The sequence below is a fragment of the Nyctibius grandis genome, chromosome 4 (assembly GCF_013368605.1).
Source record: "Nyctibius grandis isolate bNycGra1 chromosome 4, bNycGra1.pri, whole genome shotgun sequence".
Classification (NCBI taxonomy): domain Eukaryota; kingdom Metazoa; phylum Chordata; class Aves; order Nyctibiiformes; family Nyctibiidae; genus Nyctibius; species Nyctibius grandis.
The window spans coordinates 13,432,722-13,449,612 of record NC_090661.1 but is presented as its reverse complement, the minus strand read 5'-3'; the positions used below and the strand labels follow the sequence as shown (position 1 = coordinate 13,449,612).

Sequence of the window (16,891 nt, the reverse complement as noted above, 5' to 3'; positions counted from 1 at the left end):
CAGCATTACTAAATAAGTCCAGGACAAAGCTGAGTATATGGAGGTAACAAAAAGTGTTCATTTAAATGATGACTGTAGTGCAGTGTCCTTTTTTTTTCTTCTTTTTTTCTTTTCTTGCCCCCCCGCCCCTGAGATGGAGGTATTAATATAGTTTAGGGACTACACTTGTATGTTAGACCCTAAATTATCTGCCTGCCATTTCAAGCAATAGGTATCCTTCCATTAATTTCCATGATGTTTGGCTCCAGTTTTTACTATTACAAATAATGCCCCTCTCTCTTGCAGTACCAAATACAACTTCGTCGCTATTTCATCGTTAGAAATAGCAAAATAAGAACCAATAACAACATTTTGTATTGCTATGAAGTTTGCGTTGTATATAAAAGACAACAAAGTCATTTATTCCCTGGAACAAATTTAATCCTTCTGTGTAGGAGAGATTGCTTGGAAATTGCTTTGTCTTCTCTTTCTTGTGTTCTTACTTATTTTTGATTCAATGTCCTTCATAAGGACATACTACTACATACTTGTTTAAAGTTTTTATTAAATTTTGCTTGCCATTCTGTAATGCCTCATAGTCACATCTGCTGGTTTGTTTTCATGTATCTCTACACCACTTCTTTTGTGAAGTTTGTTGAAAACCTGAACAAACATTTTAGCCTGATATGACATTGCAAAATTCTGCTGTAAGTACAGTTCTTTTCAATCTGGATTGCAATTACATGCTGAGCATTCCTGAAGCCAAGTAGCATGTAGAGATACACTAGTTACTGCAACAATTTAATTACATTATTTAATTACATTTAATGCAAATGATGAAAGCCCATTTTTACAGAGAAGACTAATTTTACTTCTGTGAAAATGATGAATTTCCATTGGGGAGCGATTTTTCTTTTCACAGCACTGAGGAAGGCAGTGATTTGAATGAGTGCCAAATATGCTTTCGTTAATATTACCATACTTTGCAGCTGTGGCTTTTTTTTTTTTTTTTTTAGAAATTAAAAATGTTTTCAATTAGATACTCTCAGTAATTTTCATGGCAACTTCCAATTTAGAGATTTAGATTAGCCATGTGTAAAAAGGCAAAATTACTTTCTTACTTTCCTTCTTTGACATTTGGCAGCACATCTAGATGTAACGGTTGTGTGGTGTGTTGAATAGACTTCTGATGACAAGTCATAGCTCTGGATTGTTGAATTGAACGTGTCATTCTGCTTCTTTACCATGAATGATGAGAGAGAGTTTTCTGATGACTATCAAGCTGTCAGCTTTATAAGATGACATCAGTTAACCATTCATTTTGAAAACCATATATTTGCATGTTCATCAAAACAGTGTCTCGCCATCCCTCTTTACCACTGACCTTGAAATGAGAAGGTGTTAGTTTACTTTTTGAAGACAGCAAGGAATGTTCTGTGCACAAGACTATTAATACTGAGAGATCAGGCAGCACTCCAAGTATCGTGTGGGCAAAATGCTTAACTTCCAATAAGCGTCTATTCTGAAATCTCCCTTTCAGCCACAGTATCTTCACCTTCACCCTTTAAAGCATCTTTTTGATTTATCAGTAATCCTTACTGCACTAGTACATTTCCAAAATAAACAAACTAACCCGGCAGCAACGATCAGAGTGCAGCGGGCAGCAAGTGGTTTAGAGGTCTGTCTGTGGTTCTTGGTACTGAAAGATTTGAGAAGGAAGTTTAGAGGTAATTGCTCACAACTGCTTGAAAAACTCCCTTCTCTTTGCTTTAAAGTTCCACTTGAAGTATATTTACTTTCAGTTACCACTTCACAACTAGCCATTATGTTGTGTCCTCTGACAATTTTGGTGTTGGGGAGCAGCAGGGGCTGGGAGGTGAGGGTGACCCCAGCCCTCACAGATGGGGCACCATCCCACAGGCTCCAAACATGGTGGGCAGAGCCGGCCACTGCTAATGGGATCCTCAGCAGTCTCAGACATGGCAAGCGATGAATCGGGGCCGGAGCCCTCCAGGGTGCCGGTCAGGGTGGAAGGGAGATGGGGCCAGGAGACAAGGCTGCAGTGTGCATACGAGGGGTCCATCGAGCAGATGAGCTACCTACAGCGTGGTGCCAGGGTCCTCACAGCTGGGAAGCCCCATACAGCATAGCCCTGGGCTGAGCTGAAACAGAGCCCGTGGCCTGTGGGCAGGGTATGGGTAGAAGCCTCTAGGGAGGCTTGTCAGGGCAATTAAAGCCTACTCAGGACCCTCAGGATCCTGATACACAATCATCCTGCCCTCAGGACCCCGATACACAAAACAATTACGTAATTTCTTTTGTCCTTAATCTTCCTGGCATAGGTTTTTCATGGATATTTTTAGCTTTCCTTATTAGTTGTCTGCTTTCCCAGAGAGTCTAATTCATTGCCATTAACTCTCCGTTTCACATGCTCCCTTTTTCTTTCCCCCTCCCGAGGGGTAGACATTAGATATCTGGGGGTTAAGAAGAATCTTTTGTTTAATTCCTTCCTTTGTTCTTTCTGAGGAAATCTCCTATAGCAATGAGCTTTTGATAATGTCCTCCAGCAGCACCAGGTTCTCATGTACACTTGTGTGTTTTTTCTCAGCCTGTTCACATTCAGTTTCACTTACAAGTATTTTCACCTTTGTAAAATCAGCCTGATCAACACACCAGTGTTAGATAACGTAAACTGCAAGGAGCTATAGGGAATTTGCGGGCAATATAATTTTTGGGGAATCTGGAATCTGACTAAGTTACTAGTTGCAAGGGTAATGCCTTTGATTATAAGCATTTTGAAGCAGAAATCAAATCTTTGTATGTGATTAAATGGTACCTAACATACCAGAGTCCTTCCGCTAATTCAGACCCTTGTATTTAACTAATTTTATTGTCTATACAAAACTAATAAAAAAAATTAATTTCATTGGAAAATAGACTGGGTTTGCCCATCTTCAGTATGTTTCTGATAGAATCCAGTGTCTTTTACATGGTTGTAGAAATGCTCGACCAGTTCAGAATCTAACTTGATCAAATAAAGTAATAATGAACGACAGCCCAAATAAGCAGGAAGATGCACTAAGGCTAGAACTTTACAGAGTAAAATAGCAAGGCATTGTCATAGTGAAACACAAGAGCATCTCAGGCAACAGTGAGAAGAGGACAACCAATTTGCATTGATCTGTTAAGGTACGCCCTGACTGAACTGTAGTTTATCTTTCTTGGCATGATACTCTTTCTGGATTTCACTTCTACTGTTGAGGATGTTGGTGAATAGAATTAATATTTGCCTTATGCAGTTGAGCTAATGATTTGCATCACATACCTCATCATCTGGTTCAGCCTCTTCCTACTTAACATGTTTTCCAGACAGACTGCACAAATTTTTAATGTATCCATTTAAAAAAATCTTTTTGTGATTTTTCACTCACTTAATTCTTCACAAAATGTACTGATTGGAACCACTTTTTTTTTAGCACATGGTATTTTTATGTGATAGGGATTGCTAAGTTATGATTCATAGATTTTTTTTTTTTTGTTTCTTCCTCTAAGATCATAAGAATGTGCAAGCACTCATATAAAGAAAAAGTCATGCAAATGGAAAAAAAAATCTGCTTTTTCATTGCATGCTACTTGGAAACTAATTTCCTGTGTGAACATGAAGGCCAGATGGAAGAACATGCTTTTCATTTTCATTCACTGAGATATGTGTGGATAACTATCTTTCCATATTTTTTTCAATTCTATGTTGTCTGCATCACAGATTATTCACTTACTTACAAATCGCATCCTTTTGTTTGATGGTGCATTGTAGCTTTATCCCTGTAACATGCAGTGTTGTCCAACGCAGAACTGGTTCATGGGAAAGGCTGCTTCTTCCCACTTTTAGCAGTTAGACCATTGGTGGTGCAAGGCAAAGCCAGGACACTGCCCTTCTCTGCTTTAATACAAGTCCTTCCACACTCACCTTGTACTGTTAGTAGACTCTTTGTTTGTTGTTCCTCTTTTTTTTTCAGCTCAGATCCTGAATTAATATTGCAATCTGTGTGCTTTTCTGTCTCCCCAAAAGTATTTTTTTGTATTACAGTATTGAGGTTAGTAGTCAACACTTAATTTAATGAACATGGATGAATAACACTAAAATTATTGATGTAATGAACATGGATGAATAACACTAAAATTAAAATAATGTCATTGTTTTATTAGAAAGCTTGCCATTTGTCTCAAAACTATTTCTTACAATTTATGAATCCAAATAAGAATGAAACACCAGATCTGAGAGTCCAGCATTATCTGTTTGGAGTTCACCACAACACATGCTCCTCCATTTTTGTCTTGTCTAAATGCAAATTCTAGTAGAAACAAATAGTTCTAATAGAAAAGGAAAATCTGTGGGTTTTTTTTAAGTGAAGATTTTAATAATTTGGGGTGGGGCATGTGGAGTATCAGGCTAGATTTTGAAATGTAGTCTCCTATTGGTTAAGATAACTATCAATAGGGATTTTTAAAGTTGCCTAAATTTCTTTTTGGATTGAAATTAATGCATTTTTGAGTGACAGTCTTTGAAACTCCATCCCTGTATAGCTGCATTTAAGGCTCTTCATTTACTTGTCCTGTGGCACTGCTATCGTTGTTAACTTTTTAACGTCCAACTAAGGACCTAACCATATTGTCATATCAGTGAATATTACCTAGGGAGGCCAGTTTATCTCATTTTCCTTATTCAGGCTTTCTTGTGGGGAACCGTAAATTGTTTTATGGGGCTATCTAGAGTCTGCGGAGAAGTCAGGTTAGAGTTTGCCTCAAGGTTCCTATCCTGTTGAAAACTGAAATTCTTGTCAGACTGTTACTTAGTGATCCAAAGATGTAGTAGAGGGGAGGACATTTGATCCTCTGATGACGTGTTTGAGGATGACCATTGCCTCTATGAATTGCTCAATTATCCCTTCATCTCCACAAAGACAGACTAGAAGGAGTGCTGATTCAATAACGCTAATGACAGAACACTTTTTTTTTTTTTTACTTTGCTCCACATCTAAATCTGTTGGATCCACTGAGCAAGGTAGGTCCTCAGATCTCTCTCTGTGGGTCAGCAGGCTTCAGAAGATAGCCCATTGCCCACTCTGCAAGGATCAAAGTCTTGACTGGCCCTGGTGACAGGACTTGACTGCTGTGCTGCTCCTACCACACTTCAATGGGCAGCACTTACACATGAGGTATTTGGGGAGGTTAGTGCTTACAGTCAGGAGAAGACCTGTGCTTACTCCATGTTTAACTGCAAGTGTGTAGCCAAGTCCCCTGGAACTCAGTGCTGTCCTGAGCTGAATTTGTACAGTCAGTAGAAAAACTACATAATTTCTTTGATATCTGGAGTCACAAGAGAAAACATTAGTGAGCGGATGAGTCTTAGCCAAGGTCTGCTATTTGCTGAATAGTTAATAGCTAAGAAGAAGATGGTGGGGTTTTGTGGTAGAGATGGTATTTTGGGATTTGATTTGGATTTATTTTAGAGGTAGTGCTTTAAATATAATGTCAAAGCTCCAAAAAGCATCCTTTAGAAACAGGAAATTCTGTGCCAGTTCCTTTCGTGAACCCAGCTGCAGTATCTGCACATTTATGGTTTAAATCTTATTTGCAGCCTCCATCACTTATGTCTGAAAATCCTGTTTACTATAGGCAGAAGTGATGGTATATGCTCAAAATGCCTACTGGACTGAAATCTTGTTCTCTGCCTTATAGAGTAAAGCAACAGAAATATTTCCTCCTCTGTCCTTTATATCACTGTACTTACAATCAGATATCTCTTGCTGAAAGTTAGGAGACAAAAGTAATTCAAAAAGCTTCAGGCTTTTACTTGTTAGATCAAAGGATGGCTGACAAGATAGTGAAGATAAGTCTTTAACTTTTCAATTAACAATGTCAGAATGTTTCATCCTTTGCTGATTAATTGTTGCTTTGGACCAAGTAAATGAAGCTTCATCTGATTGAATGAATATGACCATATTTAAAAGGATTTAGAGAACTGTCTGATCATTTAATGTAGGTCATTTGTAAAGTACTGAATTTAATTATAATGTGAATTATCATCTTTAAAACAATGAAAAGAACACACCCTAGTTTTTAAAGAGAGACTGAGCTACAAATATAGGACAGATTGCTGGGTTGGCAAATCACACCTATTTAAAGACTGTGGAGCGGAGACTCTTTGGTTCCCTGCTTAGTCTTTGGCTGCCATGCCCATGGAAATAGGACCCACTGTACTGCCTTTTTTGTGCCATTTTCACTGGCATCCTGTGCACGTCACTTCTTTGGTTATGTCTTACTTCTAGTGCTCCTTTACACTCAGCAAAGGGACTGCAATCTTGTGATTAGTGTATGATAAAGACAGGAATGAGGAGTTGGGCAGTGACAAGCTGTTTCTTTGGGCTTTTAGTCACTACTCTGCTAAGTTAATGTATATTCTCTATAAAACTTGAAATCTTCCTCTGTGTAATGAGAAAAGGAGCATGTGTTCATTGAGCGCCTCAGGTGCTCATTGTGTTGTGAATGTTACGCTGTTCATAAGAGATTGCTGTGCTGGGGAGGGTAGCTCTGGGTTTGTAAGCTACAGTCTACATGGACACGGCTAAATCCGTTTCATCTTACTCCTCTGAGAATCTCCTTGGTATTTCTATTGCTGTTCATGTGCTTGAAGGATTTGGTGAACAGGAAAGTTGCCTCAAAGGGAGAATTTCCCCCTTCAAAGAGAGCTTACTGGCAGTCCGCACATCACTGAGCATCATTTGGTCTTTTGGGGATTTATGAAGTTTGTTGGGATATTTTTAAAGTAATTTTATGGGCAAGCAGTTCTTTCCAGTAAGGTTCCTTAGTGGATTTTTTTATCCTTTTAAAGAAAGCACTTTAATATTAGGAAAAAGAGATGGTGGGAGGCCCCAAGTGCCAGGGTGTGATATTCCTCTGAGATAAACCACAGTCACCATGTGAAGCCAGTGGGGCTCAGCAATTAACAGTGACAAGCAGCTGGCACCAAAATCTCTTAGTGCCCACCTACAGGTTGTTCTGTTTGGGGTGTGAAGTTTGATGATTTCTTTATGTATTTCACAAAGGTAATTGCTTTTATGCCTTTGTAAACTCAATATTATTTTAGTTCAAGGCTTGGCCTGGCCAGAAGAAAGAGTTATTGTGTGTGTTGCTTTCACAGATTCAAATATTGACCTCAAAGTGTGTCATGCTTTTAGAAAATGATAAAGCCTCTTTTTACTTTGAGAACAAATAACATTGCATGAATTATGCTGACATTCATAGTTTATGCCATGCATATTATGTTGAGACTTCTAAGGAATTAATTAATTTGTGTATGTTACAAAGTAGGAGGAGTTTTCAATTTCAGCTTGGGTATAGTTTCACCGTAAAATGCATGGCCATTCTACTCATCATACTGTGTTATATACAATTGTGCAAGATGTGTTTTGAAAATAACCTTCCGATGATTCCTTGTTTATGGGGTTAGGATGCAGCTTTAAGCATAGGCGCTACAAAGTCTAAATAAAATTTTTCTTCCTTCATGCTGCCACTGTTGATGATTGGTCTGGCAGAGCTTTACTGTGAGGAAAAGTGCTTCCTACAATAGCTCAGCAGCACATTAATATTCTGATGTCACTTTTGGCCTGAAAATTAGGAGCTGATATATTATTGGAAGGAGGAAAAGAGTTAGGGAATACGTCCCAGCTAACCTATCACTTTCAGGTTTTTACTGTAGCTTTGCAAATTCTGGTTTATTTGATTCTCCTCTCTGCATGAATTGTCTGAAATACCAAACAAACTCTGCTATGACTGCTTACTCTTTTATGCCTTCACAGAGTTCTCAATTCATTCTCTCTTCTCTCTCTTTCTCTCTGTTTCTCTCGTCTCTCTCTCTCTGTTTTTCTTTTTTGGTGGGGTACCCTGAATCTCTCAAGCAGTGCAGGAGGCCGAACAGGAAGATGTAAAGGTGGTAGTGGATGCCCAAGCTCCGAAGCCAACTAAAAAAGCCAAGGCGAGCTGTCAGACTGGCAGCACCAGAAAGGAGAAAAAAGGGAAACACAAAGGTTAGCTGCATGCGGCTGAATGTAAGATGTTGAATTGACTGCAAAATACTTCTTTTTTTTGTTTGTTTGTTTTTATTTATTTGAATTTCTGAGAATTGCCTAAAAGTAGTTTCTTGACATTTTTATGAGATTGGAAAATGTGGGTGACTTGGTCCTGTCTTGGCATATACAACGTGGGAGTGAAGGAGGGATAAAATTTGTAAACTGGATCTTTTCCAAAGGAGCGTGTTTGTTCAAATTGTAGAGGAGGGAAAAAAGTACTGATGGAAAGATGCTGGTGTTTTCCTGCAGTGCTAAAGAAATGAGAACCATCTTAGACCAGTGTGGGTTTTTAGACTATCTGCATGTAATGTAGTTTGGAGAAAAGGCCTTAAATTGCAGTCGTTTCTGTCCAGACTCTTACTGAGATTTAAACTGTACAAATGAGAGGTTAAATGGGCATTTTGAAAATCAATTCAACAAAACTGTGATAACATCCTCAAAGGGGCTCTTCAAGTTGTTACTGCAGTGTTACTCTATCCCACCTGGTTGACATATCACAGAATCACAGAATGGTTTGGGTTGGAAGGGACCTTAAAGATCATCTAGTTCCAACCCCTCTGCCATGGGCAGGGACACCTTCCACTAGACTGGGTTGCTCAAAGCCTCAATGGAGCACTTGCTTTACAGAGGCCACATCTTGGAGCTCTCCCAGTTGGAGAGGACAGAGCTGAAGGGAAATTTATTTGTGGTTTCTGAGTTATTGTGAAGGCCACAGATAAGGTAAATGCAGAGGTGGTATTCACCAAATCCTGCAATGCTAGAGCCAAGAATCATTTGATGGGATTAGGAGAGGAGATGGGAGGTGTTTGTATGAAAAGATTTTCTGCAATGACTTTGGGTAAGATTAGGTAGACAAAAAAAAATACACTATTGATAATGACAAAAGGGTAGGTAGAAGTGACATTGCCATTATTAGATTTACTATTTGGGCTATAGAGAATAGATAGAAGAAGAACATGAGCTGCTTTAGTGGTATGCAAATTTTATGTATATATGCACACACACAAAAAGAGATTTTTGTACCAGAACATACAGTTTCTTTTTATTTGATGGTGAATGACTAATGAAATTAATAAATACCTCTCCAATAATTCACAGTTCTTGGATAAGGCCACTGTAACACTATCCTGCCTGGAATGTACTGTGTTCCTGTCTTGTGTACGTCCAACAGTCTCTCCATTATTGCTTAAGTAAGAAAATAGTGTGTATCCTTGACAAATCTATTTAAAGATAGCAATGACTAATAAGGGTAATTATTGAGGTCAGAGTATTGGGGCTTAACTATAGGGATTTTGCAGGACGTGAGCCTACCTTATCAAAATTCTTTACACCATATTCCTGCTTAATTGTTGAGACTGAATCTACAGCTTCTCTATGTCTGTAGTCCCTCTGGCTGCAAAGGAAGCCCTAGGGTAGGACAGGCTTTAGAGTCTGGCCCTGAGGTAAATACTTTATTCGATATTTGAAAAAAAGATGGTGTGTGTCAATACCCAGGCTTAAAATAATAAGTAAAAGTCAACGGTGAAATTAACTGAATGTAAAAATTGTTAGCAAAATAATGGAACAGAAAGTTAATATTTCTGAATTTAGCATAAAAAGTAATGCCACTCCAGCATAGTGATACAGATGCCAAATTTTATTTTGAAGTACATCTTGCTGAAGAGTAAAAATTCTTTTACTAGTTTAAAAGAAAACCTGTCTTAGGCTATAACTGAGCATTGTGCGGGGTAATACTCAAATCACAGTTACTGCATGACCTCGAGGCTCTGTTCCATCTCATATAATGCCTGTTTTGCCTTTATGGGGTGTCTGTGTCTGTACTGTGTTCAGAACTTAAAATAATGGTGCCAATCAGTTACAGAAGGTTTGATTTGGCCTGCTGGGGCTGAATTTGCTGGATAGTTCTCTTCGAACTTACCTGCTAGATGGAGGCAAGCTACTTCATGAGCAGTGTGTGCCTCTGTGAAGAAGCTGCACAGTTTTTATTATCTCAGAGCAGGTGACCCCTGGTATTTTTGTCACATACCAATAATATTTTTATTCATTTTCTGAAAAAATCCCCAAACAGGCAAACGTTGGAATATTTTAATAGGAGCAAGTTGTGTCAGTAAAAGTAATGTCACTTTATGTAGACTGAGAACTTTTGCATGCTGATACTGCTGTACGTGTTGGAAATGAATATTGTTAGCTATAGAAACCTCTGCTGCTGCTGCAATTCTTATTGCTCATCCTGCTGTGCTATGTATGCCCTTCCCTTCAGCATTTGCCCATCAGTTGCATCTTATGTATATGTTTCCATAGAGTGGAGGTGTTACAGTCATCAATTACACTAAAGAAAATTTTGAGTACCTCCTCTCCTGGAGTTTATGTTGATGATTAGTAACAAATCTCAAGTAACGAATATCCCTGTCAGTTAAAGTATGTTCAGAGCGTACACGTAGCATCTTCTCATCCAGCTCATCTAGTTTTTCCACACACTGGTATTTAACTATTCATGCATGTATAATTTCACCCTTGGAATTATATCGAGTTTACCTTTGATAGTATTGTAAACTTGGAGTGTTTGTAGGGGGTTATAACTGGATTTCCAGTCTTGAATCCTTATCGAAGCTGCAAATTATTTTGTTACTGGATGAAAAAGTAAAACCTAATGCAACTTAAAAATTCCGGAGGGATTTTACTGATCAATCCACCATAGATATAGCTAATTTGTGTTACTTAGGAATGAAGAAGATGCAAGAGGTAGCAGAACCCTGTTGTGGAACTTGGATCAGTTTTTCAGTTACTCTTAAGAGTAAACATGAGTCTTAAGAAAAGATTTTATAATAATGTTGAATGGATTTGCTGATAACTTCATATCTAACTGATGGAAATGGATGAAGGTTAAATGGCTTTATACCGTTTTGCGGCACAAGAGATTTTGTTGGAGGAAGTTCATTGGTAATTAGACCAAATCTTGGAAGTTTTAGATTCTGCTTTTACCTTTGCAATTGCTTCAGGTTTTGTCTCTGCTCTGACTACTCTGAGTGTAACCTTTGTATGTCCTGTAAACAAGCAGGATGCACTTTACATGCTAAAATAGCATTTTGAAGGCTTCTGTTAATATTTAGCTCTAGTGAGCATTACCTTTCTAAGCATAGCCGAGCTCTTTGTGCTTTAAGAAAAAAAAAAAAGAACCTTTAGACCAGATCCTATGAATAATAAGCCAATTCAGAGCAAAAATCGTTGAATTATACATGAATTGCTCTTGAAGCTGTAGTGTAATGATTGTAATCTGGTCTTAGATGTGTAATGCTTTTTTAAGTGGCTTGAAGAATGATGAAACTATGATCAGAACAATGTGCTAAAGACAAACGCGAGGGAAATATTAGGTTTAATGAGGTTACACTGACATAAGGCAAGAAAAGGAGGTAGCTAATTGCTTATGTAGAGCTGATTTTCCTCTCAAGTTAGGGGTCAGTGCATTTTGTAATTCAGTGATGGGTAGTATGGTATTTAGCATTTTTTTCTAAATCTGTGATTACTACTGGTATTTCATTCTTAATGACGATATCCAGTATACACTGTGCCTATTTTTAAAAAGAAACATCATTTTTGTGGGACAGTAAATTGATGATGTTTTGTAGTAGCTTAGCTCATTAAACTGGTATTTCTGAAAGCTTTGGTCTCCCAGTTTATTGTTTGACATAATATTCAGTATTGGAAAAAAAAAACAAAATGTAACAAATAAATATGTAAAATGGTTGTGGATCAAATTCTGGCTGGATTTTTGATGCTAGTAAGGGGTGATTAAGGATATTAGTGAACCTTCTGTACAATATTGCTAGATGGTTCAACAGAAAAATAATGTAAACAAGTGAAAATAGTTGCAGCAGAAACCAATGAAAAGTATGCACCCTGTGTGGTATTACAGAGCATCTTTAGATGTCAAATACCTTGATGATTTTTTAAAAATTGAGATGCCTGAAAGTCTTACAGGTACATAGTGGTGTGGGGTTTTTTGTTTGGTTGGGCTTTTTCCATTCCCCCAATATAGTTTTGTGAAGAAATCAGTAAATACACCTGATAAAAGTGCTTTTTTGGCTATGTGCAATGAATGGGTGTCGTGATTTAACCTGTCAGCCACTAAGCACCACACAGCTGCTTGCTCACTCCCCCCTAGTGGGATGGGGGAGAGAACTGGAAGAGTAAAAGTGAGAAAACTCTTGGGTTGAGATAAAGACAGTTTAAATAGGTAAAGCAAAAGCCACGTGCACAAGCAAAGCAAAGCAAAACAAGGGATTCATTCACTACTTCCCATCGGCAGGCAGGTGTGCAGCCATCTCCAGGGAAGCAGGGCTCCATCACATGTAACGGTTACTTGGTAAGACAAACACCATCACTCCAAACATCCCCCTGTTCCGCCTTCCTCTCCCAGCTTTATATGCTGAGCATGACTCCACATGGTCTGGGATACCCCTTTGGTCAGTTGGGGTCAGCTGTCCTGGCTGCGTCACCTCCCAACTTCTTGTGCATCCCCAGCCTACTCGCTGGTGGGGTGGTGTGAGAAGCAGAAAACGCCTTGATGCTGTGTAAGTACTGCTCAGCAATAACAAAAACATCCCTGTATTATCAATGCTGTTTCCAGCACAAATCCAAAACACAGCCCCATACCAGCTACTATGAAGAAAATTAACTCTACCTTAGCCAAAACCAGCACAATGGGGCAAAAACAAATCAGGAAGATAAAATGGAACCTTTAAAAAAAACCCAGAAAACCGTGCAAAATCAGGAGTTAAATCAACGAGAAATCTGATATGAAAATTTAGGAATCATTCCATGAAAAGTTGGTTTTGGTTTGTTTTTTTTTTGTTGTTGTTGTTAGTTTGGTTTTTGGTTTGTTTTTTTACCTAGCACACTTGCACATATAGCGTGTAAGTACATCCTAGGAAAACCCTGCTCTGAACTGCGCTGGTTCCCTCACTGCCATGGGCAATGTAAATGAAGATTTTTGTCACTGAAATGGGGAATCTGGATGTGTTTAAAATGTTCAAATAAACAATACCTTCCCACAATTTTTCTTTTATGTTGTACATTAAATGTTTATAGTATGTTGGGTATTCCTTGCTGTCTTTATGAGAGTCAGAAAGCAAACGAGCAGCTCTGACACACAGCACTTTTTCTGCCAGGCTGGCTAGTTCATTTTTTGATTTGGTTTGCTCCTTCCATGTTTCTTTTCTCTCTTTCACGCCTGTCTGTCTGTTTTGATTTGTGCATCCTGTCCCATTTTTATATGTAACAAGCAACTACAGTAATGCTGTCTGACTAAGAAAGCAGCACCATTTGTTGGGTAAGAAGTATCATTTCTCACCGTAACACTTCCTTTCTCACGGGTGGAGGGAAGTTCACGGAGAGGAGATTTATCTCGGCTTCCCTGTGCATTACAGAGAAAGGGCAGAAGAAACAATAAGTGAGTCTCCACCAAGAAAAGTCCTGTTTTCCAGATCTGACAACGCTTTCAGGCTGTGCTTTGGCAACACATGAACTGATTGTGAAGAAGTTATTTTGGCCTCCTCAGGATAGAGATTTATGCAAGTACAGTTCCTGCTACAGTTTTCTAGATTTCATCAAGGTAAGCGTAGAGCTTGGTGCTCAAGCACTTGCTTTTAGTGACCTGATCTGGTGTTAGCAATAGTTCTTCTTTTGGTGGAAGTTTGGACTAAATCACCTCCAGAGGTCCTTTCCTAGAAACATTTCTATTTGCACCCTTTCCCTATAAACAAAACCCTTTGTGATTTTGCAGTTGCTTGAACCCATATCAGTGGATGCACAGCCCCTGTGAGGATAGGCATATACTGGCCTTACAAAATATTGACAGCTATAATATACTTAAGGTTATTCAGTCCTAAAAAATAGACCAAAAAAAAAATGCTTTCCCTCCCTTTAAACAGTCTACTTTTTCAGTAATTTCCTTTTGAGGAGAGTTTCACCCAGCAGAGAAATATAGAGAAAGATATATACACATATATATAAAAAATCTTTTTTTTTTTTTCAAGGCAATGGAGTTCTAAATTTCCAGAAGATGTAATTTCAGGATATTTCATTCTAGCCATTTTCTTAGAGCCTCCTAAGCAATCATTCTGAGAAAGAACCTTTTTCATTTATTGATTTGTGCAGTACTACTTTCTTGTACCACTGTTCTGGAAGTAAACGTTATTGTACTTAGTGGTCACACTTCTTAATAAATGCAGATTTCAAAAATATAATCAACTGTTGTTTTGTCTTTTTAACTTAAAATGTAGATCACTTGAGACAATAAAAGCAGAAGCAGGGTTTGCTTTAAGCCATGTTCTTTAAAGGACGGAAATTGTATTTGTTCAGGTGTCAGTCTAATAAGAACAGGTTTCTCTGAGGATAGACTCTCTGTCCTTGCCCTCGGAGTAGGAAGGGTTATGCTGCCATCCCTAAGTTGGAGGAAGAGCTTCTCTGTGGTGTTCATGAAGAGCAATTTGCAATTGCAGCATCGCTGCTGGCCGCAGCCTTGTGAGTGTTATCCATGTGGAAATGACTTCTGTGTCAGGCTGGTGGCTTATCTGACCTGGTATCTTTCCTTTGAAGGCACATTAAAAAAAAAATATGGAGAAAATTTTCTAGTATGCCTGCATTTGCTGTCAGCATGTTTGTAGAGGAAGGACATACTTGTTGTAGAACCTTTGTTGTATGTAACTGAGGTCAGAAAACATGGCTTGAGATTTTCTGTTCCAGAGACGTCCTGCTTGACCTCGGTCAGCTCTTCAGATCTGATCTGCAGAGGGCTTAAGCATATTCTTAAAACTTAGTCTGTGAGCAATATGCCTGATTTGATATGTTGAATTTGTGTCTTAAATGCTTTATAAAATGAGACCAAAAATTTTTGTATCCTGCAGTTGGTAAAGTGGGGACAGAAATACTTGTTTTCTATGCTATGTTCCTTTCCTGATATGTCATCTCTTTTACCATTGAGTCGCTGAGCTCAATTAGTTCTCTTTGATGTATGATACTTTTCTTTTTAGTTTCTTAGTTTGCAAATATCCTATGAAGAAATTCTTAATCTATTATAAGAGCTGTTTTCAAATTATTTAGAAATCTGTCTTTATCTGGTGTCCTAGGTGCAGTAAAGACCCTCTGTAAATAATCAGTTAATCATTTTCTCCTGTACTTAACAAGTTCATGTACAAGAACCAAGAGGAAATAACATTTGCTGAAAGACTTTTCACAGCAAAATGTTTGCATGTATAAATACATGCTGAGAGGAACACGATGTGTATAAATACAATTAGATTCTTTTCCCACAAGATCCCAATTACTGAGGATTCGTGTAGTATATAGCCAACTACTTAAATAATGGTCTGGAGAGCTGACTCACTATGCTTATGCCTGTAATTTGCTGCTGGGTAGTTTGTCACATATTTAATCTGTAACTAATTTTTTCAGGACTACCATTGTGCATCGTGCACTATTGTCTGATAGCAAAACCTTTCCTCATGTTTGGTCTCATGCTCATCTATAAGTGGTGGCAACATATATCAGCTGCCTCTCTGAACTTTCCCTGGTCATACATAGCTTGGTAGTACATAGTCTTTTCCTTCCGTTTGACCTCCTCCCTTCCCATCCCCTAAAAATTTTTAAGACTTTTTTTATTATCTCTTGAGCAATGAAATAATCAAAATTGTGGTTCTGGCCTATCCTCTTTAATTTTCTTATTCTGCTGTAATACTATAGTGTTATTAGACTGTGATCACTTTGAGAATTTCTCTGATGGGGTGTCTGGAAATACTTCATTTCTGTCCAGATTTGAGAGGAAGTTCTGCTCAGGCCTATTCTGTTACAGATTCTGGGTTTAGACAGGACTATTCAACAGACATCTAAGCCTTCTGTTCAGCATGACTATACCCTTAGTTTCCCACTTGCAAATAGGGTTAGGAAGTGTATTTCTTTTCTGCAAAATAATTTTGAAGGTTGTGAAGCTGAAATACAAATGCATGAGGCTGAAATGGATACCCAGAACTGCACTTGTAATGCTTTATTAGTGCTGTTGTGGGGGGAAGAAAAAAACAAAAGCAAAACAACCTCTAGATCTGTAAGGCCAAGGAGGAGGGATATACTTCAGGATCTATAGCCTCCATCCTGTGTAGTCGGTACTTGCTTAGTTTGTAAGAAATAAATTTGATAACTACATCTGGTAGAACTGAGATGGCTCATCTATATTCATTTTAGCATCTATCTATAGGACATATCAAAATGGTTGGAAACTGTTCAGCAGAAAGCTGCTGAGGATGTAGGATAGAGGAATGTATGTCTGGTGTCCCTCCCATAAAGAGATTTCCTTTAATTGCTGGATTGGCACAATAAAACGAGGTCTCGTCTTCATATCCTCAAAATGTCATTACTAAATCCATCTTTTAGAAGCTGAAGTTTTTCAAACAGGCATAATATTGTATCATAAAATGCACGAAACCTTAGATTTGTTTCTCATATGTCAAAAACACTAAGCAAAATTTTGCCACTTTATTCCATTCCCAAGGCTTTCAGTAGCAATTCTTTTTATCTTTAGAAATCTTTATTTATCTTTATAAATTCTTTATTTATCCCATACCTTTTTCTCTCCCCCCTCATTCCCGACTTGGATCTTGTGGGGGTTTTGTGTAGATAGTTAACATTTTGTGTATTTAAAGCAAAAGAAAAAAACAATCCTATCTAAAAATCTTATACCTGAGATCAAAGTTAGGTGCATGTCTACCTAATGTATTTTGAATTTCTTATAA

At 38.1% G+C, this 16,891-nt stretch overlaps 1 protein-coding gene across 4 annotated transcripts in view; it reads left to right on the top strand.

The window, feature by feature from the left end:
• Positions 1–16,891, top strand: part of TUB (TUB bipartite transcription factor) — a 75,292-nt gene that overhangs the window by 38,691 nt on the left and 19,710 nt on the right. For 2 of the 4 annotated variants that reach the window (XM_068398654.1, XM_068398653.1), the window contains exon 4: positions 7,941–8,066. The exons of the other annotated variants lie outside the window; for them this stretch is intronic. In XM_068398654.1, the coding sequence (XP_068254755.1) occupies positions 7,941–8,066 (126 nt within the window). The remainder of the gene's footprint in view (positions 1–7,940; positions 8,067–16,891) is intronic. 4 annotated transcript variants of the gene reach the window in all.